The sequence below is a fragment of the Bombina bombina genome, chromosome 1, assembly GCF_027579735.1.
Source record: "Bombina bombina isolate aBomBom1 chromosome 1, aBomBom1.pri, whole genome shotgun sequence".
Taxonomy (NCBI): Eukaryota; Metazoa; Chordata; class Amphibia; order Anura; family Bombinatoridae; genus Bombina; species Bombina bombina.
The window spans coordinates 179866653-179892133 of NC_069499.1; the positions used below are offsets into that span (position 1 = coordinate 179866653).

The following is a 25481-nucleotide window of genomic DNA, read 5'->3' on the forward strand; positions in this document are numbered from 1 at the left end:
GGGTGGAATAATTAAAAGCAAATACTGGGGGGTGTGTCCTAACAGCGGCTCGGAGTAGTCGCACCTTTCTTTCATGTAATTAGCAAGAGTCCATGAGCTAGTGACGTATGGGATATACATTCCTACCAGGAGGGGCAAAGTTTCCCAAACCTCAAAATGCCTATAAATACACCCCTCACCACACCCACAATTCAGTTTTACAAACTTTGCCTCCGATGGAGGTGGTGAAGTAAGTTTGTGCTAGATTCTACGTTGATATGCGCTCCGCAGCAAGTTGGAGCCCGGTTTTCCTCTCAGCGTGCAGTGAATGTCAGAGAGATGTGAGGAGAGTATTGCCTATTTGAATGCAGTGATCTCCTTCTACTGGGTCTATTTCATAGGTTCTCTGTTATCGGTCGTAGAGATTCATCTCTTACCTCCCTTTTCAGATCGACGATATACTCTTATATATACCATTACCTCTGCTGATTCTCGTTTCAGTACTGGTTTGGCTTTCTACAAACATGTAGATGAGTGTCCTGGGGTAAGTAAATCTTATTTTCTGTGACACTCTAAGCTATGGTTGGGCACTTTGTTTATAAAGTTCTAAATATATGTATTCAAACATTTATTTGCCTTGACTCAGAATGTTCAACTTTCCTTATTTTTCAGACAGTCAGTTTCATATTTGGGATAATGCATTTGATTTAATCATTTTTTCTTACCTTCAAAAATTTGACTTTTTTCCCTGTGGGCTGTTAGGCTCGCGGGGGCTGAAAATGCTTCATTTTATGGCGTCATTCTTGGCGCGGACTTTTTTGGCGCAAAAATTCTTTTCCGTTTCCGGCGTCATACGTGTCGCCGGAAGTTGCGTCATTTTTTTTACGTTATTTTGCGCCAAAAGTGTCGGCGTTCCGGATGTGGCGTCATTTTGACGCCAAAAAGCATTTAGGCGCCAAATAATGTGGGCGTCTTATTTGGCGCTAAAAAATATGGGCGTCGCTTTTGTCTCCACATTATTTAAGTCTCATTTTTCATTGCTTCTGGTTGCTAGAAGCTTGTTCTTTGGCATTTTTTCCCATTCCTGAAACTGTCATTTAAAGTGAATGTAAAGTCTGATGCTAAAGTGCCCGGTTTTTAAAACTTCGATTAAAAACAGGGGCACTTTAATTCATCAAAATTTATATTTCACTCCTGTTGTGAAAAAAAACTTACTTTTTAAACTTCACAGCAGCTCCAGCTTCCTCCACCCATTTCAAAGCCTCTTCCTGGGTCTAAAATGAGGCATCCAGCTTCCTCCAATCACAGCGTTGAATCAGACACTGATTCCCCCGGGGGGGAAGCTGTGATTGGAGGATGACCTATCAATCATTTCTGACATCAGAAATGGCTTGTGAGACCAGAGGAAGTTGGAGCTGCTGTGAAGATTAAAAGGTAAGATTTTTTTCACAACAGGAGTGAAATGTAAATTTTGATGAATTAAAGTGCCCCTGTTTTTAATCAAAGTTTTAAAAACCGTGAACTTTAGCATAAAAATTTACATTCACTTTAAGGAATTTGATCAATTTTGCTTTATATGTTGTTGTTTTTTCTCTTACATATTGCAAGATGTCTCACGTTGCATCTGAGTCAGAAGATACTACAGGAAAATCGCTGTCTAGTGCTGGATCTACCAAAGCTAAGTGTATCTGCTGTAAACTTTTGGTAGCTATTCCTCCAGCTGTTGTTTGTATTGATTGTCATGACAAACTTGTTAAAGCAGATAATATTTCCTTTAGTAAAGTACCATTGCCTGTTGCAGTTCCTTCAACATCTAAGGTGCAGAATGTTCCTGATAACATAAGAGATTTCTCCAACATAGGTGTGTCCGGTCCACGGCGTCATCCTTACTTGTGGGATATTCTCCTCCCCAACAGGAAATGGCAAAGAGCCCAGCAAAGCTGGCCATATAGTCCCTCCCAGGCTCCGCCTACCCCAGTCATTCTCTTTGCCGTTGCACAGGCAACATCTCCACGGAGATGGCTAAGAGTTTTTTTGGTGTTTAAATGTAGTTTTATTCTTCAATCAAGAGTTTGTTATTTTAAAATAGTGCTGGTATGTACTATTTACTCTGAAACAGAAAAGAGATGAAGATTTCTGTTTGTAAGAGGAAAATGATTTTAGCAACCGTTATTAAAATCGATGGCTGTTTCCACACAGGACTGTTGAGATGAATTAACTTCAGTTGGGGGAAACAGTGAGCAGACTTTTGCTGCTTGAGGTATGACACATTTCTAACAAGACTTGGTAATGCTGGAAGCTGTCATTTTCCCTATGGGAACCGGTAAGCCATTTTCTTAGTTTAGTATAAGAATAAAGGGCTTCATTAGGGCTTAAAGAACTGGTAGACATTTTTCTGGGCTAAAACGATTACTTTACTAAGCATATTTGGCAGATTATAACTATTAATAGTTATTATAATCTTGGGGATTGTTTTAAAAAAACGGCAGGCACTGTATTGGACACCTTTTTCACTGGGGGCCTTTTCTAGTCATAGGCAGAGCCTCATTTTCGCGCCACTAATGCGCAGTTGTTTTTGGAAAGCATGGCATGCAAATGCATGTGTGAGGAGCTAAGAACCACTGAAAAAGCTTATAGAAGGCATCATTTGGTATCGTATTCCCCTCTGGGCTTGGTTGGGTCTCAGCAAAGCAGATACCTGGGACTGTACAGGGGTTAAATGTAAAAACGGCTCCGGTTCCGTTATTTTAAGGGTTAAAGCTTTCAAATTTGGTGTGCAATACTTTTAAGGCTTTAAGATACTGTGGTGAAATTTTGGTGAATTTTGAACAATTCCTTCATACTTTTTCACATATTCAGTAATAAAGTGTGTTCAGTTTAAAATTTAAAGTGACAGTAACGGTTTTATTGTAAAACGTTTTTTGTGCTTTGTTGACAAGTTTAAGCCTGTTTAACATGTCTGAACCATCAGATAACGATGTTCTATATGTATGTAAGCCAAGGTTTCTCCCCTTTTAAATATATGTGATAATTGTGTCATAGTGTCCAAACAAAGTAGGGACAATAATGCCATAGATAATGATATTGCCCATGATGATTCCTCAAATGAGGGGAGTAAGCATGGTACTGCATCATCCCCTTCTGTGTCTACACCAGTTTTGCCCACACAAGAGGCCCCTAGTACATCTAGTGCGCCAATACTTATTACCATGCAACAATTAACGGCTGTAATGGATAATTCTATTGCAAACATTTTATCCAAAATGCCTACTTATCAGAGAAAGCGCGATTGCTCTGTTTTAAACACTGAAGAGCAAGAGGACGCTGATGATAACTGTTCTGACATGCCCTCACACCAATCTGAAGGGGCCAGGAGGGAGGTTTTGTCTGAGGGAGAAATTTCAGATTCAGGGAAAATTTCTCAACAAGCTGAACCTGATGTTGTAACATTTAAATTTAAATTAGAACATCTCCACGCACTACTTAAGGAGGTATTATCTACTCTGGATGATTGTGACAATTTGGTCATTCCAAAGAAATTATGTAAGATGGACAAGTTCCTAGAGGTTCCGGTGTCCCCTGATGCTTTTCCTATACCCAAGCGGGTGGCGGACATAGTAAATAAGGAGTGGGAAAGGCCCGGCATACCTTTTGTTCCTCCCCCTATATTTAAGAAATTATTTCCTATAGTCGACCCCAGAAAGGACTTATGGCAGACAGTCCCCAAGGTCGAGGGGGCGGTTTCTACTCTAAACAAACGCACTACTATTCCTATAGAAGATAGTTGTGCTTTCAAGATCCTATGGATAAAAAGTTAGAGGGTTTGCTTAAAAAGATGTTTGTTCAGCAAGGTTACCTTCTACAACCAATTTCATGCATTGTTCCTGTCACTACAGCTGCGTGTTTCTGGTTCGAAGAACTAGAAAAGTCGCTCAATAAAGAATCTTCGTATGAGGAGGTTATGGACAGAGTTCAAGCACTTAAATTGGCTAACTCTTTTATTTTAGATGCCGCTTTGCAATTAGCTAGATTAACGGCGAATAATTCAGGGTTTGCTATCGTGGCGCGCAGAGCGCTTTGGCTAAAGTCTTGGTCAGCCGATGTGTCCTCCAAGACCAAATTGCTTAACATCCCTTTCAAGGGTAAAACACTGTTTGGCCCTGACTTGAAAGAGATTATTTCAGACATCACTGGGGGAAAGGGCCACGCCCTTCCTCAGGATAGGTCTTTTAAGGCTAAAAATAAGCCAAATTTTCGTCCCTTTCGCAGAAACGGACCAGCCTCAAATTCTACACCCTCTAAGTAAGAGGGTAATACTTCTCAAACCAAGCCAGCCTGGAGACCGATGCAAGGCTGGAACAAGGGTAAGCAGGCCAAGAAACCTGCCACTGCTACCAAAACAGCATGAAGTGTTGGCCCCCGATCCGGGACCGGATCTGGTGGGGGGCAGACTTTCTCTCTTTGCTCAGGCTTGGGCAAGAGATATTCAGGATCCTTGGGCGCTAGAAATAGTTTCTCAAGGTTATCTCCTGGAATTCAGGGAACTACCCCCAAGGGGAAGGTTCCACAGGTCTCAATTATCTTCGAACCAAATAAAAAGACAGGCATTCTTACATTGTGTAGAAGACCTGTCAAGAATGGGAGTGATTCATCCTGTTCCATTAGGAGAACAAGGGATGGGGTTTTACTCCAACCTGTTCATAGTTCCCAAAAAAGAGGGAACATTCAGACCAATTTTAGATCTCAAGATTTTAAACAAGTTTCTAAGGGTTTCATCGTTCAAAATGGAAACCATTCGAACGATCCTTCCTACCATCCAGGAAGGTTAATTCATGACCACGGTGGATTTAAAGGATGCGTACCTACATATTCCTATCCACAAGGAACATCTTCGGTTCCTAAGGTTCGCCTTTCTGGACAAGCATTACCAGTTTGTGGCACTTCCATTCGGATTAGCCACCGCTCCAAGGATTTTCACAAAGGTACTAGGGTCCCTTCTAGCGGTGCTAAGACCAGGGGGCATTGCAGTAGTACCTTACTTGGACGACATCCTGATTCAAGTGTCGTCTCTGTCAAAAGCAAGGGCTCATACGGACATTGTCCTAGCCTTTCTCAGATCTCACAGGTGGAAAGTGAACATAGAAAAAAGTTCTCTGTCCCCGTCAACAAGAGTTCCCTTCTTGGGAACAATAATAGTTTCCTTAGAAATGAAGATTTTTCTGACAGAGGCCAGAAAATCAAACTTCTAAACTCTTGTCAGGTACTTCATTCTGTTCTTCTTCCTTCCATAGCGCAGTGCATGGAAGTAATAGGTTTGATGGTTGCGGCAATGGACATAGTTCCTTTTGCACGAATTCATCTAAGACCATTACCACTGTGCATGCTCAGACAGTGGAATGGGGATTATACAGACTTGTCTCTGACGATCCAAGTAGATCAAAGGACCAGAGATTCACTCCGTTGGTGGCTGACCCTGGACAACCTGTCACAGGGAATGAGCTTCCGCAGACCAGAGTGGGTCATTGTCACGACCGACGCCAGTCTGGTGGGCTGGGGCGCGGTCTGGGAACCCCTGAAAGCTCAGGGTCTATGGTCTCGGGAAGACTCTCTTCTCCCGATAAATATTCTGGAACTGAGAGCGATATTCAATGCTCTCAAGGCTTGGCCTCGACTAGCAAAGGCCAAATTCATAAGGTGTCAATCAGACAACATGACAACTGTTGCATATATCAACCATCAGGGGGGAACAAGGAGTTCCCTGGTGATGGAGGAGCATCCGGGGGAGTGGGAACTCCATCCGGAAATCTTTGCCCAAATAACTCAATTATGGGGCATTCCAGACATGGATCTGATGGCGTCTCGTCAGAACTTCAAGGTTCCTTGTTACGGGTCCAGATCCAGGGATCCCAAGGCGACTCTAGTAGATGCACTAGTAGCACCTTGGACCTTCAACCTAGCTTATGTTTTCCCACCGTTTCCTCTCATTCCCAGGCTGGTAGCCAGGATCAATCAGGAGAGGGCTTCGGTGATCTTGATAGTTCCTGCGTGGCCACGCAGGACTTGGTATGCAGACCTGGTGAATATGTCATCGGCTCCACCATGGAAGCTACCTTTGGGACAGGACCTTCGTGTCCAGGGTCCATTCGAACATCCGAATCTGGTTTCCCTCCAACTGACTGCTTGGAGATTGAACGCTTGATTCTATCAAAGCGTGGGTTTTCAGATTCTGTAATAGATACTCTTATTCAGGCTAGAAAGCCTGTAACTAGAAAAATTTACCATAAAATATGGAAAAAATATATCTGTTGGTGTGAATCTAAAGGATTCCCATGGAACAAGATAAAAATTCCTAAGATTCTTTCCTTTCTACAAGAAGGTTTGGAGAAAGGATTATCTGCAAGTTCTCTGAAGGGACAGATCTCTGCTTTATCTGTTTTACTTCACAAAAGGCTGGCAGCTGTGCCAGACGTTTAAGCGTTTGTTCAGGCTCTGGTTAGAATCAAGCCTGTTTACAGACCTTTGACTCCTCCCTGGAGTCTTAATCTAGTTCTTTCAGTTCTTCAAGGGGTTCCGTTTGAACCCTTACATTCCGTAGATATTAAGTTATTATCGTGGAAAGTTTTATTTTTTGGTTGCAATTTCTTCTGCTAGAAGAGTTTCTGAGTTATCTGCTCTGCAGTGTTCTCCGCCCTATCTGGTCCATGCAGATAAGGTGGTTTTGCGTACTGAGCCTGGTTTTCTTCCGAAGGTTGTTTCCAACAAAAATATTAACCAGGAGATAGTTGTACCTTCTTTGTGTCCGAATCCAGTTTCAGAGAAGGAACGTTTGTTACACAATTTGGACGTAGTCCGTGCTCTAAAATTCTATTTAGAGGTTACTGAAGGTTTCAGACAAACATCTTCTTCGTTTGTTGTTTATTCTGGTAAAAGGAGAGGTAAAAAAGGCAACTTCTACCTCTCTTTCCTTTTGGCTTAAAAGCATTATCAGATTGGCTTTTGAGACTGCCGGACGGCAGCCTCCTGAAAGTATCACAGCTCACTCCACTGGGGCTGTGGCTTCCACATGGGCCTTCAAGAATGAGGCTCCTGTTGACCAGATATGTAAGGCAGCGACTTGGTCTTCACTGCACTCTTTTGCCAAATTTTACAAATTTTATACTTTTGCTTCTTCGGAGGCTATTTTTGGGAGAAAGGTTTTGCAAGCTGTGGTGCCTTCCGTTTAGGTGACCTGATTTGCTCCCTCCCTTCATCCGTGTCCTAAAGCTTTGGTATTGGTTCCCACAAGTAAGGATGACGCCGTGGACCGGACACACCTATGTTGGAGAAAACAGAATTTATGCTTACCTGATAAATTACTTTCTCCAACGGTGTGTCCGGTCCACGGCCCGCCCTGGTTTTTTAATCAGGTCTGATTAATTATTTTCTCTAACTACAGTCACCACGTTACCATATGGTTTCTCCTATATATATTTCCTCCTGTCCGTCGGTCGAATGACTGGGGTAGGCGGAGCCTGGGAGGGACTATATGGCCAGCTTTGCTGGGCTCTTTGCCATTTCCTGTTGGGGAGGAGAATATCCCACAAGTAAGGATGACGCCGTGGACCGGACACACCGTTGGAGAAAGTAATTTATCAGGTAAGCATAAATTCTGTTTTTGTTTCTGAATCCATAAAGAAGGCTATGTCTGTTATTTCTCCTTCTAGTAAACGTAAAAAATCTTTTAAAACTTCTCTCCCTACAGATGAATTTTTAAATGAACATCATCATTCTGATTCTGATGACTCTTCTGGTTCAGAGGATTCTGTCTCAGAGGTTGATGCTGATAAATCTTCATATTTATTTAAAATGGAATTTATTCGTTCTTTACTTAAAGAAGTTCTAATTGCTTTAGAAATAGAGGATTCTGGTCCTCTTGATACTAATTCTAAACGTTTGGATAAGGTATTTAAATCTCCTGTGGTTATTCCAGAAGTTTTTCCTGTTCCTAATGCTATTTCTGCAGTAATTTCCAAAGAATGGGATAAATTGGGTAATTCATTTACTCCTTCTAAACGTTTTAAGCAATTATATCCTGTGCCGTCTGACAGATTAGAATTTTGGGACAAAATCCCTAAAGTTGATGGGGCTATTTCTACCCTTGCTAAACGTACTACTATTCCTACGTCAGATGGTACTTCGTTTAAGGATCCTTTAGATAGGAAAATTGAATCCTTTCTAAGAAAAGCTTATCTGTGTTCAGGTAATCTTCTTAGACCTGCTATATCTTTGGCTGATGTTGCTGCAGCTTCAACTTTTTGGTTGGAAACCTTAGCGCAACAAGTAACACATCATGATTCTCATGATATTATTATTCTTCTTCAGCATGCTAATAATTTTATCTGTGATATACAACGTTTCAAGCCAGCATTAGGCTCTTAGTCATGTACACTTTAGCTATACAGGTTTCTGCTACTTATACCTACACCTGTTAGTCACTCACCTGGTGTTAACACCAGGTGAGTGACTAACAGGTGTAGGTATAAGTAGCAGAAACCTGTATAGCTAAAGTGTACATGACTAAGAGCCTAATGCTGGCTTGAAAAGTTGTATATCAATGGGACCCATGACAAAAGAATAAAGGTCTTTTAAAGAAATTGGCGGCTGGAGTTTTTTGAAATTTATGGACTCCTCCGTTAAGATCAGACCTTCTGTCACAAGGTCCTTTTTTCCATCAGGATCTGAAATCCTTAAATTTAAAGGTATGGAGATTGAACGCTTGATTCTTCGTCAAAGAGGTTTCTCTGACGCTGTGATTAATACTATGTTACAGGCTCGTAAATCTGTATCTAGAGAGATATATTATAGAGTCTGGAAGACTTATATTTCTTGGTTTATTTCTCATCATTTTTCTTGGCATTCTTTTAGAATTCCGAGAATTTTACAGTTTCTTCAGGATGGTTTAGATAAAGGTTTGTCCGCAAGTTCCTTGAAAGGACAAATCTCTGCTCTTTCTGTTCTTTTTCACAGAAAGATTGCTATTCTTCCTGATATTCATTGTTTTGTACAAGCTTTGGTTCGTATAAAACCTGTCATTAAGTCAATTTCTCCTCCTTGGAGTTTGAATTTGGTTCTGGGGGCTCTTCAAGCTCCTCCGTTTGAACCTATGCATTCATTGGACATTAAATTACTTTCTTGGAAAGTTTTGTTCCTTTTGGCCATCTCTTCTGCCAGTAGAGTTTCTGAATTATCTGCTCTTTCTTGTGAGTCTCCTTTTCTGATTTTTCATCAGGATAAGGCGGTGTTGCAAACTTCTTTTGAATTTTTACCTAAAGTTGTGAATTCCAACAACATTAGTAGAGAAATTGTGGTTCCTTCATTATGTCCTAATCCTAAGAATTCTAAGGAGAAATCGTTGCATTCTTTGGATGTTGTTAGAGCTTTGAAATATTATGTTGAAGCTACTAAATCTTTCAGAAAGACTTCTAGTCTATTTGTTATCTTTTCCGGTTCTAGAAAAGGCCAGAAAGCTTCTGCCATTTCTTTGGCATCTTGGTTGAAATCTTTAATTCATCTTGCCTATGTTGAGTCGGTTAAAACTCCGCCTCAGAGAATTACAGCTCATTCTACTAGGTCAGTTTCTACTTCCTGGGCATTTAGGAATGAAGCTTCGGTTGATCAGATTTGCAAAGCAGCAACTTGGTCCTCTTTGCATACTTTTACTAAATTCTACCATTTTGATGTATTTTCTTCTTCTGAAGCAGTTGTTGGTAGAAAAGTACTTCAGGCAGCGGTTTCAGTTTGAATCTTCTGCTTATGTTTTTCGTTAAACTTTATTTTGGGTGTGGATTATTTTCAGCAGGAATTGGCTGTCTTTATTTTATCCCTCCCTCTCTAGTGACTCTTGTGTGGAAAGATCCACATCTTGGGTAATCATTATCCCATACGTCACTAGCTCATGGACTCTTGCTAATTACATGAAAGAAAACATAATTTATGTAAGAACTTACCTGATAAATTCATTTCTTTCATATTAGCAAGAGTCCATGAGGCCCGGCCTTTTTTTGTGGTGGTTATGATTTTGTATAAAGCACAATTATTCCAATTCCTTATTTTATATGCTTTCGCACTTTTTTATCACCCCACTTCTTGGCTATTCGTTAAACTGAATTGTGGGTGTGGTGAGGGGTGTATTTATAGGCATTTTGAGGTTTGGGAAACTTTGCCCCTCCTGGTAGGAATGTATATCCCATACGTCACTAGCTCATGGACTCTTGCTAATATGAAAGAAATGAATTTATCAGGTAAGTTCTTACATAAATTATGTTTTCCATAGCTCTGGGTGAAAATATCATATAATCCGCCGATTGTTGGTATTATCTAACAGCACCTACGACTAATATTATTGGTATTGTGTTTCTCCACGTTACCTACTACAGATTGCATTTATTCAGCTGTTTTATTTATTCAGCCCGGTTTTATTATTCAGCTGTTTTATTTATTCAGCCCGGTGACGGAAATGGACAGTTGAGGCCTGTGGCGGCGGCAATTGCACAGGCAGCGTTCCCCCCCCGGACAACCGGGGTGTGTTGCCAGAGCGGGCTGCTGATAACAACCAAGCTAGAGATTTAACTCAGTCACTCATATCACCTTAAAACACGGAAGCCTTCAAGCGCACAGACATGTGGACCGATACTCAACAGGACAGGATGGATCTTAGGTTTGCAAGAATAGAAGCTATGATGCAGGCCATACTTGACAGGGTGCCCTCAGAGCAAGATATCCAAAGCTTAATAAGCAGAATACCACCTGCAACAAGCATGTGCTTACTCCCGCAGCATAGCACCACTTTTTGCCTCAAACCAACATCGTGGTCAGGGGAGAAAAACCAAGCCGACACGCAGACAGATGGAAAGGGTAACAGTCATGTTACGCCACCACCGACAAAGATTGCAGGTGAAGACCACATAAGGAGACATAATCTTTATCAAAATAACTCCCAAGCACCTGATCTTCTTTTGGGCCTATACTCTCTGGAGGGGAGGCATCTCAACACCCATCCCAAGATGGCGAACTCGACAACGCAAAGGAAATATTGGGCATACATCTTTGCCTTATTGCCCGCGAAACAAAATTCTGCTTTACAAGGGCCTCTACGGGCGGGACTGTTTTTGCCGACATCTACACCTTTGTGGGAGCCTGGGGGGTACTCCCAAATCACTATGGAGGTCGGCGAGACCAGTCCCGGACCCAGTATCACTGGCGTTGGAGATACGAAAGTTAACTTTCTATTCCTGATCTCATGCCCACACTTAGAAGATTTACCTTTCATCAAAAGAGTTGACGGAGTTCCTAGCCATTTCGGGTTTGCTCCACATACGTGATGATTTCTTTGAGGGCTTTACCGCTGTACCCATTATCCAGGCAAATTTGATGTGTATTCAGCATGCCACCTTAAAATATACCGAGATCGCTGACCAAGAGGAACTTGAATAACCTATAGGATGGACATGTATAACATTCCTCTATTCCATGAGTATTATAGTTATATCTTGTGTGTATATGCATTTTTCTGTTATTCATTATGTGGTATCCGTTCATAAAAATGGCACCATTGCCACTATCACTTCTTAACCTAAGCAATCACTATAGCTTCATTACAGATTTAAACATGTTTTACTCTGGGTCTTGAAAAGTTATGCATTTATTTTCTCTGTGATATAAATTGAATATGTGCATGCAGATGACTGATTTTATTCCTTCCTATGCTCTTATCATAAGAAGTCACATAGCTCAGTGAGGTTTACTATGTTCCACTCTCAGAATACTTAGTGGTACTGACACGATACCCTGTATAAACCCGTGTCTCTTTTGGGGGTTGGTGGGGGGCCCCTGGGGAGAACATTGCTATAATATAAAATTTGCGGGGTATGGGATGTTAGGATCATTGAGCCACTAACCCTAGACTTGGATCTAATTTATGGCTGCTGTCCTGACCTGGCAGCCTACGGCCGGGGCTGCTAGGGGGACAAAAATAATTTAGATATATGTGACACATACAGCACCATACTTTAAATATAGAAAGAAGCATATAGGTGCATACATTCTAATACCGCAATTTTATTCCTACATGTACTATAAATAGGGAATACATAGATGTGTGCTTAGATAGAGTTTATTTGTTGGCTTATATAATTGTGAAGTTTATTATCTTATTTTTGTTATCAAGTGTAATTCTCCTAAAATGTCACACGTATAGATATCAGGTTCCTCTCCTGTACTAAGAGACTCTTTACTAATACTCAAATTGTTTGAAGTGTCTAATGTTTTCAACGGGCCTAGTTCTGGCAACAGCGTCCAACAATCTACCGGTTTAGTTTTATGTCTACAATGATTTTTAGTTGGATGCAGTTTTCTTTCATTATTTTTCTTTTTCATAAAATTCTCTTTGTTCTATAATAACCCCTGGACTCTAATAAGACTATCAAAATTGGTCCAAGAGTGACCTAATATATTGTTATAAGGGGATGAAAACTGAGGACTTTACCCTAATTTACACAATCTTTCTCAGATATGATGTGAATATCTTTATAACGTTTATTTCATGTATGATGTATGTTATTATTTTCATGTCCTCAATAAAAATTAAAAAAAAAAAAAAAAAGCAAATACTGGATATATATAGCTAACATATAAAAACTGAGGCTAAGATATATAAAACATATGAGACCTTTAATAATGTATAAACTTATAATTGTAAAAAAGGGACGTCTCCCAGATAAAAAAGAAAACCTACAAAATTATAACTTCGTGGAAGGTACCTATATATTGGAGATAATAGCCTATATAGTCCAAGATGTGATGGTAATAAAGTTCATAGAAACAGTCACAGATATTAGGGTATTCTGGATGATAACAGTGTATCCGCAAGTAAGTATAGGGATAATAACAGTGTATCCGCAAATAAGTATTGGGATATTAGGTGAGTCGTGGTACCTGATTATAATTGACAAATTTCTCCCCTCGTACTCCTCTCAGCGGATCACCCTACGTGTCGAAGGATAGCTGGAAGGGAAAATAGAATTTAAATGGATACCTTATGGTAAGTGCTTTGGCATTTTCTCGGCCAGTTACACTGCGTCCGGGCAGGTAATGCCACTTTCTGTCTTCCTCTGACGTAAGACGTCTAGGTCATAGGTCACCAATGTCAATTCAGATAGTTACAATAGCGCTATTGTGGTTACTTCATTTTGTAGATAATTTGTTGCCACTTGTAGTGGTTTGTATAGAACCAAGTCTCCTGTAAGGTGGATAATGGTACTGGTTCCAGATGAAAGTTCTTGTTCACATACACCTCCCTTCGTTCAGCCTTGGAACTCCTCAGAGTGGGTGTACATCCAAACAAGTTTGAGAATGCAGGTGAGACGTCTACTCCTTGTACTGAAACACAGGACTGACCAGACAGAATAAATTACCTGAAAAACGAAGTACACCCTTACGGTGAATTAAGAGGCTAAGTAGCAGCCAGATGCTGCTAATCAAATGCCCTTGATTAATTGATCATCAGCAAGTGTGACCACCTCTTCTGGTCTTGAGCATTCAGGTGTGTGTTAACACAATGCCAAGGAGGAAAGATATCAGCAATGATCTTAGAGAAGCAGTTGTTGCTGCTCATCACTCTGGGAAGGCTTTAAAAAGCTATTCCCAAACAATTTGAAGTCCATTATTCTGCAGTGAGAAAGATTATTCACAAGTGGAAAATATTCTAGACAGTTGCCAATCTTCCCAGGAATGGACAACCCAGCAAACTCACCCCAAGGTCAGACCGTGCAATGCTCAGAAAAATTGCAAAAAAAAAAGTTACGTCTCAGACTTCACAGGCCTCAGCATGTTAATGTTCATGACAGTACAATTAGAAAAAGACAGAACAAGTATGGTTTGTATGCAAGGGATTCCAGGAGAAAGCCTATTTTCTCTAAAAAGAACATGGCAGCACAGCTTAGGTTTGCAAAGTTGCATCTGAACAAATCACAAGACTTCTGGAACAATGTCCTTTAGACAGATAAGACCAAAGTGTGGAGATGTTTGGCCATAATGCACAGTACCACGTTTGGCGAAAACCAAACACAGTATTTCAGCACAAATACCTCATACCAACTGTCAAGCATGGACCTGGGCACCTTACAGTCATTGAGTCAACCATGAACTCCACTGTATACCAAAGTATTCTAGAGTCAAATGTTAGGTCATCTGTCCGACAGCTAAAGCTTAGCTGAAATTCTATCATGCAACAAGACAATGCTCCCAAGCACACTAGCAAATCTACAACAGAATGGCTGAAAAGGAAAAAAATCAAGGTGTTGCTATGACCCAGTCAAAGTCCAGACCTCAACCCGATTGAAATATGGTGGCATGACCTTAAGAGAGCTGTGCAATTAAATGCCCACAAACCTCAATGAACTGAAGCAACGTTGTAAAGAAGAAGTGTGTGTGTGTGTGGTATGTAGCAAGAAATCTTTGTTTACAAAAGTAAAGAAAAAGAAAGTGGAGCATAGCATTTAGAAATGTGGACTTTTATTCTACAGAGCATCAGAAATCTGAGGCCTGATCTCTGGGCGTGCTCACACTTGAAAAACCATGATTGTCAAAAAATGACATGCAGGTTTGGGTTACCTACACACATTTCCTACTCCTACATTTGTTTGATTTGAGACACACTAATATCCTTAAAGGGACATAATACCCAAAACATTTATTTCATGATTCAGAAAGAGCATGTGATTTTAAACAACTTTCCAATTTGCTTCTATTATCTAAATTTCTTAATTCTTTTGGTATTCATAGTTGAAAAGCATATCTAGGTAGGCTCAGGAGCAGCAATGCATTGCTGGGAGCTAGCTGTTGATTGGTGGCTGCACAAAAATGCCTCTCTTCATTGGTTCACCAGATGTCTTCAGAATAGCTCCCGATAGTGCCTAGCTGCTCTTTCAAGAAAGAATACCAAGATAATTAAGCAAATTGGATAAAAGAAGTTAATTGGAAACTTGTTTAAAATCACATGTTCTATTTAAATCATAAAAAATAAGAAACAGAAAAATGTTGTGTTTGATGTCCCTTTAACAGTTCATACTAATCCCTGTGGCTCAATCTGAGACTAGATGTCTTACATCCTTTCACATGATCCTATACACTGTACATTTGTTCTCCTGCTCTCATTCCTCAGTGATACAATATAAGAAAAAGGTCAATAAACATGAATTGAAATGGTCATGTTTGTGGTTCCAGTGAGCAAAACCAGCAATTTCAAACAAAAGAATAAACCAAACAGGAATTTCCTATAGTGTTCATTTATAATGTAGCTGTTATTACAATGGATTGGGAATACATCAAGGTGGGATACATTGTTTCCCTTTAAGGCCTGAAGCTCACGGGCAGATAAAGCTGATCTTTCTCCCACTGCTTAAAGGATGGATAATGACATACCTAAAAACTAAATTTACAGGAGTGTAAATACATTGGACATTTAAAATATAGTTTTTTACATGCAACAGACTGACCAAAAAATTACTGGTTAAGGCATGAACAGATTGGGAAACTGTAGAACAGTGTTCCTCAACCGTGGTCCTCAAGTATCCCCAACAGGCCAGGTTTTCATTATAGCTGAACCAGTGCACAGGTGAAGTAATCAGCTGATCAGTAGCACTATGTTTACTAACCTGCTCTCTCTCACCCATAAGCTGATTATTTCACCTGTGCACTGGTTGTTACACTGAAAACCTGGCCTGTTGGGGGTACTTGAGGACTGTAGTTGAAAAACATTGCTCTAGAAAACATTGGCAGAAACCTCTCAACAATTTTATATCTATCAGGCATAAGGAAGCAGTAATGCAAAAAATGGTGCAGGTTGTTGAAATGTCTTGATACAACTACTGGTTATTGTTATGACGTCATTTCATAAATATGCACCAAAAGTCAATGTTTAACTTGGCCACTCTTATAGCTTACACGAAAAAGTTCAAATCAGGATGGGAGCATTTGTATATTGTTCTCAATAATGATGATGATAATAAACACCATCTTTTACATGCAACATATAAATAATTGACCTAAATGTAGTGTTTTCCATAGAATGTTTTGCCAGCTGGGCGACATTATAAAGTAGCTGGATAAGGGACAGTGTAATACGTTCTAATATTTATAACATTTTCTGCTATCCAATGGACAAATTAATTGCATAATTTAACATAAATGTGTTTGATATTTTAAAGGGACACTGAACCCAAATTTTATCTTTCATAATTCAGATAGAGCATGCAATTGTAAGCAAATTTCTAATTTACTCCTATTATCAATGTTTCTTCATTCTCTTGCTATCTTTATTTGAAAAGCAAGAATGTAAGTTTAGAAGCCGGCCCATTTTTGGTTCACAACCTGGGTTGTCTGCTGTCCAGAGATCTGAACCAAATATTGACTGGCTCCTTAGCTTAGATGCCTTCTTTTTCAAATAAAGATAGCAAGAGAACGAAGAAAATTTAATAATAGGAGTAAATTAGAAAGTTGCTTAAAATTGCATGCTATATCTGAATCATTAACCCCTTGAGTGCTAACGACGGCTCTGAGCCGTCGCAGAGTTTTCCACTCTGGTGCTAACAACAGCTCAGAGCCGTCGCTAGCACTCTTCCACCTTGAGGGAGATCTGGGGGCTCCCACCCGCTCCTACCCCGGCAATCTGGCCTGCATAGTGACAGGCATCGCCGAGATTTCACGTTATGCGCGGTGATGTCACGCGTGATGACGTCACCGCGCAACTTTATTTAACATTAACAATGTTAAATATAGGAGCAGGGGGCATGCTGCTTAGAAGCCTGTATCTCAGGCATCTAAGCAGCTACAGACCCCCAAGACCCACCATTGGAAAGGTAAAAAAAAAAGTCAAACATTTAAAAAAAAAACTAAAAAAGCTTAGCACCCAGGTGGGAAAGTGCTTAGCACTCAAAGGGTTAAAGAAAAAAATTGGGTTTAGTATACCTTTAAGCAATAAATATTGTAATATTTTAATTTAAGCAAATTTTAGCTTATTTATGGCTAAAATTGTAGCTTGGTGGTCAGTACATTCAGACGAATGGTGCATCTATTAAAAAGGTTCTGTGGAGAACACTTTAAATGTCTCTAAGTGACCACTATTGTACTGGTAAGGATATTTTTGTACATAAAAGTAAAGTGATCGAAGTTTGGCCTTCCAAATACATTCATTACAAGAATCCAAGCATTGTATAATGGCCCCAGAGCTAAAGTCACCGTTAACAAAAATATCTCGCACTCCTTCCCCATTTCTAACGGCACGTGCCAAGGTTGCCCACTATCGCCTTTGCTATTTGCTCTCAGGGTGGAAATCTTGGCTATTCAGATCAGGAATAACCCAGATATTCATGGCATACAGTATGATAATCTTACTCAAAAGTGCCTCTTGTTTGCAGACGATGTGATTCTTACCCTTACACTACCACCTACATCATTGCCTGCATTGACGCAGACATTAGAGAATTATAAACAAGTTTCTAACTTCTCCATTAATATGGGGAAATCCAGATTAATACCAATCAACTTATCAACACAGGACATGGAGTATGTAGCTCAGAACACTAGATTTGTCTATTTCACGAAAACGATATCACTCTCCAATCCCAAATAAAGAATTTTCTAGAGACTTGGCATAAACAGGGTCATTTATCCTGGGTGGGCAGGATAAATACCATCAAAATGATGATTGTGCCTAAATACCTCTATCTCTTTCAAACTCTACCATTAGCCCTACCTAATTCGTATCTTCGAACACAACAAAAAATGATAAATTCCTTTATTTGGTCCTATAAAAGGCTGAGGGTAGCTTAACATACTTTATATCTTTGTAAAGAGGATGGAGGACTTAATGTCCCTAATTTAACAAATTGCTATAGAGCAGCGCATCTCACAAGAATTATAGCACGGAGTAAGGCAAGCCCCTCCAACTTGTGGGTACAGATTGAAGCCTCCTTATCTCGCATCAAGTACATGAGAGACATTAACTGGCTCCCTAAGTCATCCAGACTACAAACATTGCAACACAACAGATATATCAAAGCCACTCTGGAGGTTTGGGACTATGTAGTTAATCACACACGGGGAGTGTCCACCCTAATCTCCCCTTTGACTCCGTTGTTAAATAACCATTTATTTATACAACATAGATCTTTTACCCACACTAATGTAACCGAAAACCTGCAAAATCTCCCCATATATTTAATAATGGACTCTGCTGGTGTAAAAGATAGAACTTTATTAAATGAAGAATTAGGCTCCCCATTCCATAATTGGTACTCCTATTTGCAAATTAGGTATGTGATAAATAATAGCCCATACAAACAGGACATCTTGAGACCACTAACGCTCTTTGAACAAATGTGTGTCAATACTAATATCAAAAGGGCACATCTTTCTATAACATACAGGATGCTCAGAGGTTCTTCGCTGAAAAAAAAAAACCCTACATATTTACTAAAGTGGAATGAAGAGCTACTATGCAATCTGAGCGACAAAGAATGGAAACAATGTTTTAAATTAACTCACTCTTCTTCCACTTCCTTAATTTTGTCTGAACTTAATTATAAGATACTTGCCCGATGGTATTTGATGCCTTATCGCATTCAAAACATCTACCCCATCACATCTTCCAGCTGTTGGAGACGTTGCAGAGATATTGGTACCATGTCTCATATATGGTGGTCTTGTCCCGCTGTCACCAATTACTGGTCGCAAATAGAACAGAGTGTGAATCAAATTCTAGGTATGAACATCTCTCTTAAGCCACAAATTATTCTCCTTAACCACATTCCACACCTCACTTGTATTTATCGCAAGAAATTGCTCTACATAATTTTTACCAGCGCTAAGAGGCTTATTCCAAGACTTTGGAAGACACAACAGGCCCCCGTTTTCTCCCAATGGATCTCAGAAGTAGATCATATTCTCACGCTTGAGAGGATGCACTATTGTTATATAGGAAAACGGGATTTCATAACGGATATACTATTTTTGTGGGAGCAAAGGCTACATAGTGTGGCAGGGATTTCGTAGCTAACTCATTTGTTTATATTATAATGCCCTAAAAATATGCACAATAATAAAAGATATTCCCTACTCTTTTATTTTTCTGAACATACCATTTATAACAAAATGTGGGTTTTTCTTTTTTTATCAGTACATAATGTATCTAACTGTATGTGTTTATTGGCTAAATGTACTATGATATACAATACTGTAAAAATTATTTTGACAACCCAATAAAAAATACCTGAATGAAAAAAAGTAAAGTGAATAGCAAAATGTGCTGCTTTTTAGTTTTCAACTTTTCTTTTAGCAGGTTTCCCATTTGGCAATGAACCAACAGTGCCCATATCGCTGGAGACAGATGCTGTGTCTGCTCAGCTTAGCACAGAGGAACCAGAAGTTCTTAGCCTAACAACGCTCCATATTGACTCAGAAACCAACAGTCTTAACCAGCAGGTCCTGTGTACAGAGTCTTTGGTTGTGGCAGGTATTTATTTAGACTATTATTAGATTATTTTAAATGAGTTTATAACCTTCACAGCTTTTTAAATTGTAATTTCAAAAACTAAATCGATTTAGATACTCTTGCTGACTGAAAAATAACACCTTGGTTAACCAGTCAAGTAAAAAAAAGTTACCACTTCACTCAATGTTAACTGAAGCAGAAAACTTAAAGGACCAGTAAATACAATATATTTGCATAATCCACAAATGCATTACAAGACAATGCAATAGCACTTAGTCTGAACTTCAAATGAGTAGTAGAAGTTATTTCTGTTTCCACTCTTCCTGTATCATGTGACAGCCATCAGCCAATCACAAATGCATATACTGTGAATTCTTTCACATGCTCAGTAGGAGCTGGTGACTCAAAAAGTGTAAATATAATAAACCACTGTGCACATTTTGTTATTGGAAGTAAGTAAATTGGAAAGTTGTTTAAAATTGCATGCTCTATCTGAATGATGAAGAATCCACAGCTTCATTCATTACTTGTGGGAATTAAGAACCTGGCCACCAGGAGGAGGCAAAGACACCCCAGCCAAAGGCTTAAATACCTCCCACTCCCCTCATCCCCCAGTCATTCTTTGCCTTTCATCACAGGAGGTGGCAGAGAGGTGCCGGAAAATCGGGAGGTCTCTCATGAGGGGTTCTACCTTTTGCTATGGGACAGGAGTTTAAGTAGCCCTTCAAGCTTCTCGGTTGAGGGCCTGGGTGAAAGTTAGAGTCTGGAGATGAAGAGGGAGCTTCCCTTTGTGACACCATCCCAACTAATATCAACAACTCCTATAGCAATCAGAGTTATGTGCAAGGACACGGCTCTGGCATTTTTTGTGGAACTGACAGGTTCTCTAACAGGAGTTTTTGCGCAGTCTTTTTTGGCCTGTTTTCTCCTCAGCAGGGGCAGTCCTGCGTAGACATCCTTGTGACCTGGTGGCGCCTCTTCACTTCCTGTCTGATCTGTGACGGAGGAAACGAACGGTTTCCGCAGTCCGGGTCATAGGAGGTGGTGAGTGCCCATTGGTGGTTATAAGGGTGCCTGTCTTATCTTTTTCTAAAAGCTAAAGAGGATTCTGACGCGTTAGAGGGTACTCCCTCTTTAAGTCTTATACCTGTGTTTATTGTGAGGTTTTGATAGACCAGCCTGCGCAACTGTGTTCCACATACCTTGAGAAGGCTACGACTTCCAAGAATAAGAGAATGTCTAGCACTACTGAGCTGTCCACCTCTGAGGGATCTCCGTCGCGTGAGGTGCGTTCCCCAATGGCGTCCCCTATCCCACATGCAGCACCCCAGGGTCCGACTGTTACCCCTTTGGTGGAGATTGCTTGGCCGCCTGATTTCGCGGATCAGCTTGAAACAGCAGTCGCTAAGATGATCCATGCTTTGCTGCGTTCTGAGAGGACAGGCTAGTCTCCCAGACTTTCCCGGTTCCTGTCAAGATGGTGAACATTATAAAGAACGAGTGGGAGCGGTTAGGTTCTTCCTTTTCCCCCTCTTCTCACTTTAAAAAACTTTTCCCCGTCCCGGAGGCCCAGCTGGAGTTATGGGGGACTATTCCCAAGGTGGATGGCGCCATCTCCACGCTCGCTAAGCGCACAACGATCCCTTTAGAGGATAGTTCTTTGTTCAAGGAGCCACATGGTTTGTTTTTCAACCGGCAGCAGCGGTCGTCGCCGCGGTTGCAGGAGCTGCGTCATATTGGTGCGATGCATTATTTGATATGATTGAGGGTGAACCCTCTTAAGAGGAGGTGCAGGAAAAGATTAGAGCCCTAAAGGTGTCCAATTCCTTCATTCGAGGTGCTAATATGCATATTATCCGCCTGAATGCTAAGGTATCGGGTTTTTCGTTCTAGCACGCAGGGCTCTGTGGCTAAAATCGTGGTCGGCGGACATGACCTCTAAGACGAGGCTGCTGTCTTTGCCTTTTAAGGGCAAGATCCTGTTCGGTCCAGGTCTAACATATCCACGGTTACGGGAGGCAAGGGTGCTTTCCTTCCTCAGGATAAGAAGGCGAAACCTAAGGGTACTAATTTCCGTCCCTTTCGGGGGGATAAAGCGCAACGCCAACAGCCCGCTGCAAAAGCGGACCAAACCAAGGGTCCCTGGAAGCCTGCTCAAGCTTGGAACAAGTCTAAACAGCACAAGAAGCCTGCCGAGACTAAGTCTGCATAAAGGGGCGGCCCCCGACTGTTCTGCGGGCCGAGTGGGGGCAGATTGTCTCTGTTCTTAGATGCCTGGTTGCAGGACGTTCAGGACCCCTGGGTTCTGGAGATAGTTGCCCAGGGTTACAGGATAGGGTTCAAGTCCTCTCCGCCCAGGGGCAGGTTCCTGCTGTCAAACCTGTCTTCAAGGCCGGAAAAAAGAGAGGCCTTTTCTGGGTTGCGTGCGGGATCTTTTTGCTCTAGGGGTTATTGTACCATTACCCCAGGCAGAAAGGGGTCTAGGGTATTACTCCAATTTGTTTGTGGTCCCAAAGAAGGAGGGCAGGTTCCGCCCGATTCTGGACCTCAAATGTTTAAAGTTCCTGTCCGTTCCATCATTCAAAATGGAAACAATCAGATCCATTCTGCCCCTAGTTCAAGAGGGGCAGCTAATGACCTCTATAGATTTGAAGGATGCCTACCTTCATGTTCCGATTCACAGGGATCATTTCAGGTTCCTCAGATTTGCCTCTCTTGATCAGCATTTCCAGTTCGGGGCTCTTCCCTTCGGTCTGGCAACGGCCCCAAGAGTCTTCACGAAGGTCCTGGGGGCCCTTCTAGTAGTAGCCAGATCCCAGGGCAGCGCGGTACCTGGACGACATTCTGGTTCAGGCGCCGTCATCCCAAATGGCAGAGGCCCATACCAGGGTCCTGCTGCAGTTACTTCAATCTCACGGTTGGAAGATCAATCTAGAGAAGAGTTCTCTGGTTCCCAGTACCAGGGTGGAGTTCTTCTGCACAATCATAGACTCCGTGTCCATGAAGATCTTCCTCACGGACAAGCGACGCACAAAGATGGCATCTACCTGTCTTGCCCTCCAGTCTACAGTGAGACCATCTGTAGCTCAGTGCATGGAGATGATTGGGCTCATGGTCTCAAGCATGGACATCATTCCATTCGCCAGGTTTCATTTCAGACCTCTTCAATTGTGCATGTTGAGACAGTGGAACGGCGATTATTCCGATCTGTCGCAGCCGATATACATGGATGCGCGGAATCGGCTTTCCCTCTCCTGGTGGATCCGCCTGGATCACCTGTCCATGGGGACATCCTTCCTGAGAATGTTACCACGGACGCGAGTCTGGCGGGAAGGGGAGCTGTTTGGGGTGCCAGGATGGCAAAGGGGAAGTGGTCTCACTTAGAGGCTCTTCTTCCAATAAATATTCTGGAGCTTTGAGTGATCTATAATGCTCTGAAGGCGTGGCCTCATCTGGGGGACTTGAACTTTATCAGGTTCCAGACGGACAATATTACCTCTGTGGCTTATATCAACCACAAGGGGGGCACGAGGAGCTCCCTGGCAATGAGGGAGGTGTCTCGGATCCTGAAGTGGGCAGAGACCCACAACTGTTCGGTCTCTGCAATCCATATCCCGGGTGTGGACAACTGGGAGGTGGATTTTCTCAGCAGGCAAACTTTTCATCCAGGGGAATGGTCGCTTCACCCCGAAGTGTTTGCGGAGATCTGTCTCAGATGGGGGACGTCGGAGATCGATTTCTTGGCGTCAAAGTTGAATTGCAAGCTTCCCCGATATGGATCGAGGTCGAGGGACCCCCATGCTGCGCTAATAGTTGCATTGGCAATGCCTTGGGGGTTCGGTGTAGTATACATATTTCCTCCGTTACCGCTTCTTACTCGTGTAGTGGCTCGTATAAAGCAGGAGGAAGTATCCTCCATTCTGATTGCTCCTTTATGGCTGAGGAGGACGTGGTTTGCGGATCTGGTGGCGGATGTCATCCTCTCCACCGTGGAGGTTACCCTGTTGCAGGGTCCTTTTCAACAACAAAATCTCGATTCTCTGAGGCTGACTGCATGGAGATTGAACGTTTAGTCTTGGCAAAAAAGGTGTTTTTCTGAAAATGTGATTGACACTCTAGTTCAGGCAAGAAAACTGGTCACTCGACGCATTTATCTTAAGGTGTGGAGGCCTTACTTGTCATGGCTACCCTTGGCATAGGGTGAGGGTATCCAGGATTTTGTCTTTTTTCCAAGAAAGTCTGGAGAAGGGAACTAGCGTTGAGACCCTGTTCTGTTACACAGGAGACTCTCTGATCTCCCTGACGTCCAATCTTTTATTCAGGCTCTGTTTTGAATCAGGCCTGTTTTTAGGCAGACTGCTCCCCCTTGGAGCTTAAATTTGGTACTTGGGGTCTTGCAGAAGATTCCGTTTGAGCCTATGCATTCTCTTGACATAAAACTTCTCTCATGGAAAGTTCTCTTTCTATTGGCCATTGCTTCAGAGTTTCTGATCTGGCAGCCTTGCAATATGAGCCCCCTTATCTGGTGATTCATGCGGATAAGGCTGCCCTAACCCTTCTTCTCCTAAGGAGAGATTACTTCATAATCTGGATGTGGTTCGTGCTTTGAAATTCTATCTTCAGGCTACAAAGGATCTCAGAGAATCTAAGTCACTTTTTGTTGTGTTCAGGGAAGCTGGCTGAGGAGCTTGATCCGTTTGGCCTACGAGACAGCGGGACATAAGCCTCCTCAGAGGATCGCGGCTCATTCAACTAGAGCTGTGGCTTTGTCTTGGGCCTTCAAAAATGAGGCTTCTATGGAGCAGATTTGCAAGGCGGCTACTTGGTCCTCCTTGCATACGTTCACTAAGTTTTGTTTTTGCTTCTGCGGAAGCTGTTTTTGGGAGAAAGGTTCTACAGGCTGTGGTGCCCTCAGATTAGGGGTCCACATTTTTACCCTCCCGGTTTCATTCAGTGTCCTATAAGAGCTTGGGTATATGTTTCCCACAAGTAATGAATGAAGCCGTGGACTCTCCTCCCCTTTAGATGGGAAACATAAATTATGCTTACCTGATAATTTTATTTCCATCGTGGGGAGGAGAGTCCATGGCCCCCGCCTGTATCTCCGATGGGCGGACCTAAATTTACTATATTCTTCTGGCGCCATTTATACCCTAATGTTTCTCCTACTGTTCCTTGTTCCCTCGGCAGAATGACTTGGGGATGAGGGGAGTGGGGGAGGTATTTAAGCCTTTGGCTGGTGTGTCTTTGCCTCCTACTGGTTGCCAGGTTCTTAATTCCCACAAGAAATGAATGAAGCCGTGGACTCTCCTCCCCACAATGGAAATAAAATTATCAGGTAAGCATAATTTATGTTTCTCCAACATTGGTGTGTCCGGTCCACGGCGTCATCCTTACTTGTGGGATATTCTCTTCCCCAACAGGAAATGGCAAAGAGTCCCAGCAAAGCTGGCCATATAGTCCCTCCTAGGCTCCGTTTTTGATTACCAAATGTGGTACATGCATCTAACCAGCTGGATTAAGAAGTGAATACATGCAATAAAAGTGGATTAGGATGGCAGGGTATCATAGCCAGAAAAAAGACGATTGACTATAGTTAAAAAAAAAAAAAAAATACTAGTTAATAAGATTTCATGCCCCATTGTAGCTCTCCTATTTCTCCAACAGTGGTGAAAAAACAAGATCAATGTGTGATAAACTAGACTGATAAAGGACACACATGACATGGATGTTACACTCCAATGTCATCATATTCATATTGTAAATGTGATCAACATTTTACTACAGTTTTATTGTTTATGATGACCCTTTACTGCATGTTATTTAAATGCATTTTCTTTTTAATGGTGGTGAGAGTCCATGAAATTCCTTACTGTTGGCAATTCATCACCTGGCAGCAAACAGAGAGTAGCAGCACCAAGATATAGGTTTCAATAGCCTTTAATGCGAGACATCACATAAAACAAAAACAACG

The 25481-nt window shown here is 41.6% G+C and overlaps 1 protein-coding gene across 9 annotated transcripts in view; it reads left to right on the forward strand.

The window, feature by feature from the left end:
- Nucleotides 1-25481, forward strand: part of RALGAPA1 (Ral GTPase activating protein catalytic subunit alpha 1) — a 1007748-nt gene that overhangs the window by 505901 nt on the left and 476366 nt on the right. For 5 of the 9 annotated variants that reach the window (XM_053697738.1, XM_053697743.1, XM_053697744.1 and 2 more), the window contains one exon: nucleotides 19352-19528. In XM_053697738.1, coding sequence (XP_053553713.1) covers nucleotides 19352-19528 — 177 coding nt within the window. The remainder of the gene's footprint in view (nucleotides 1-19351; nucleotides 19529-25481) is intronic. The other 4 variants (XM_053697739.1, XM_053697745.1, XM_053697747.1 and 1 more) reach the window with 1 other exon arrangement.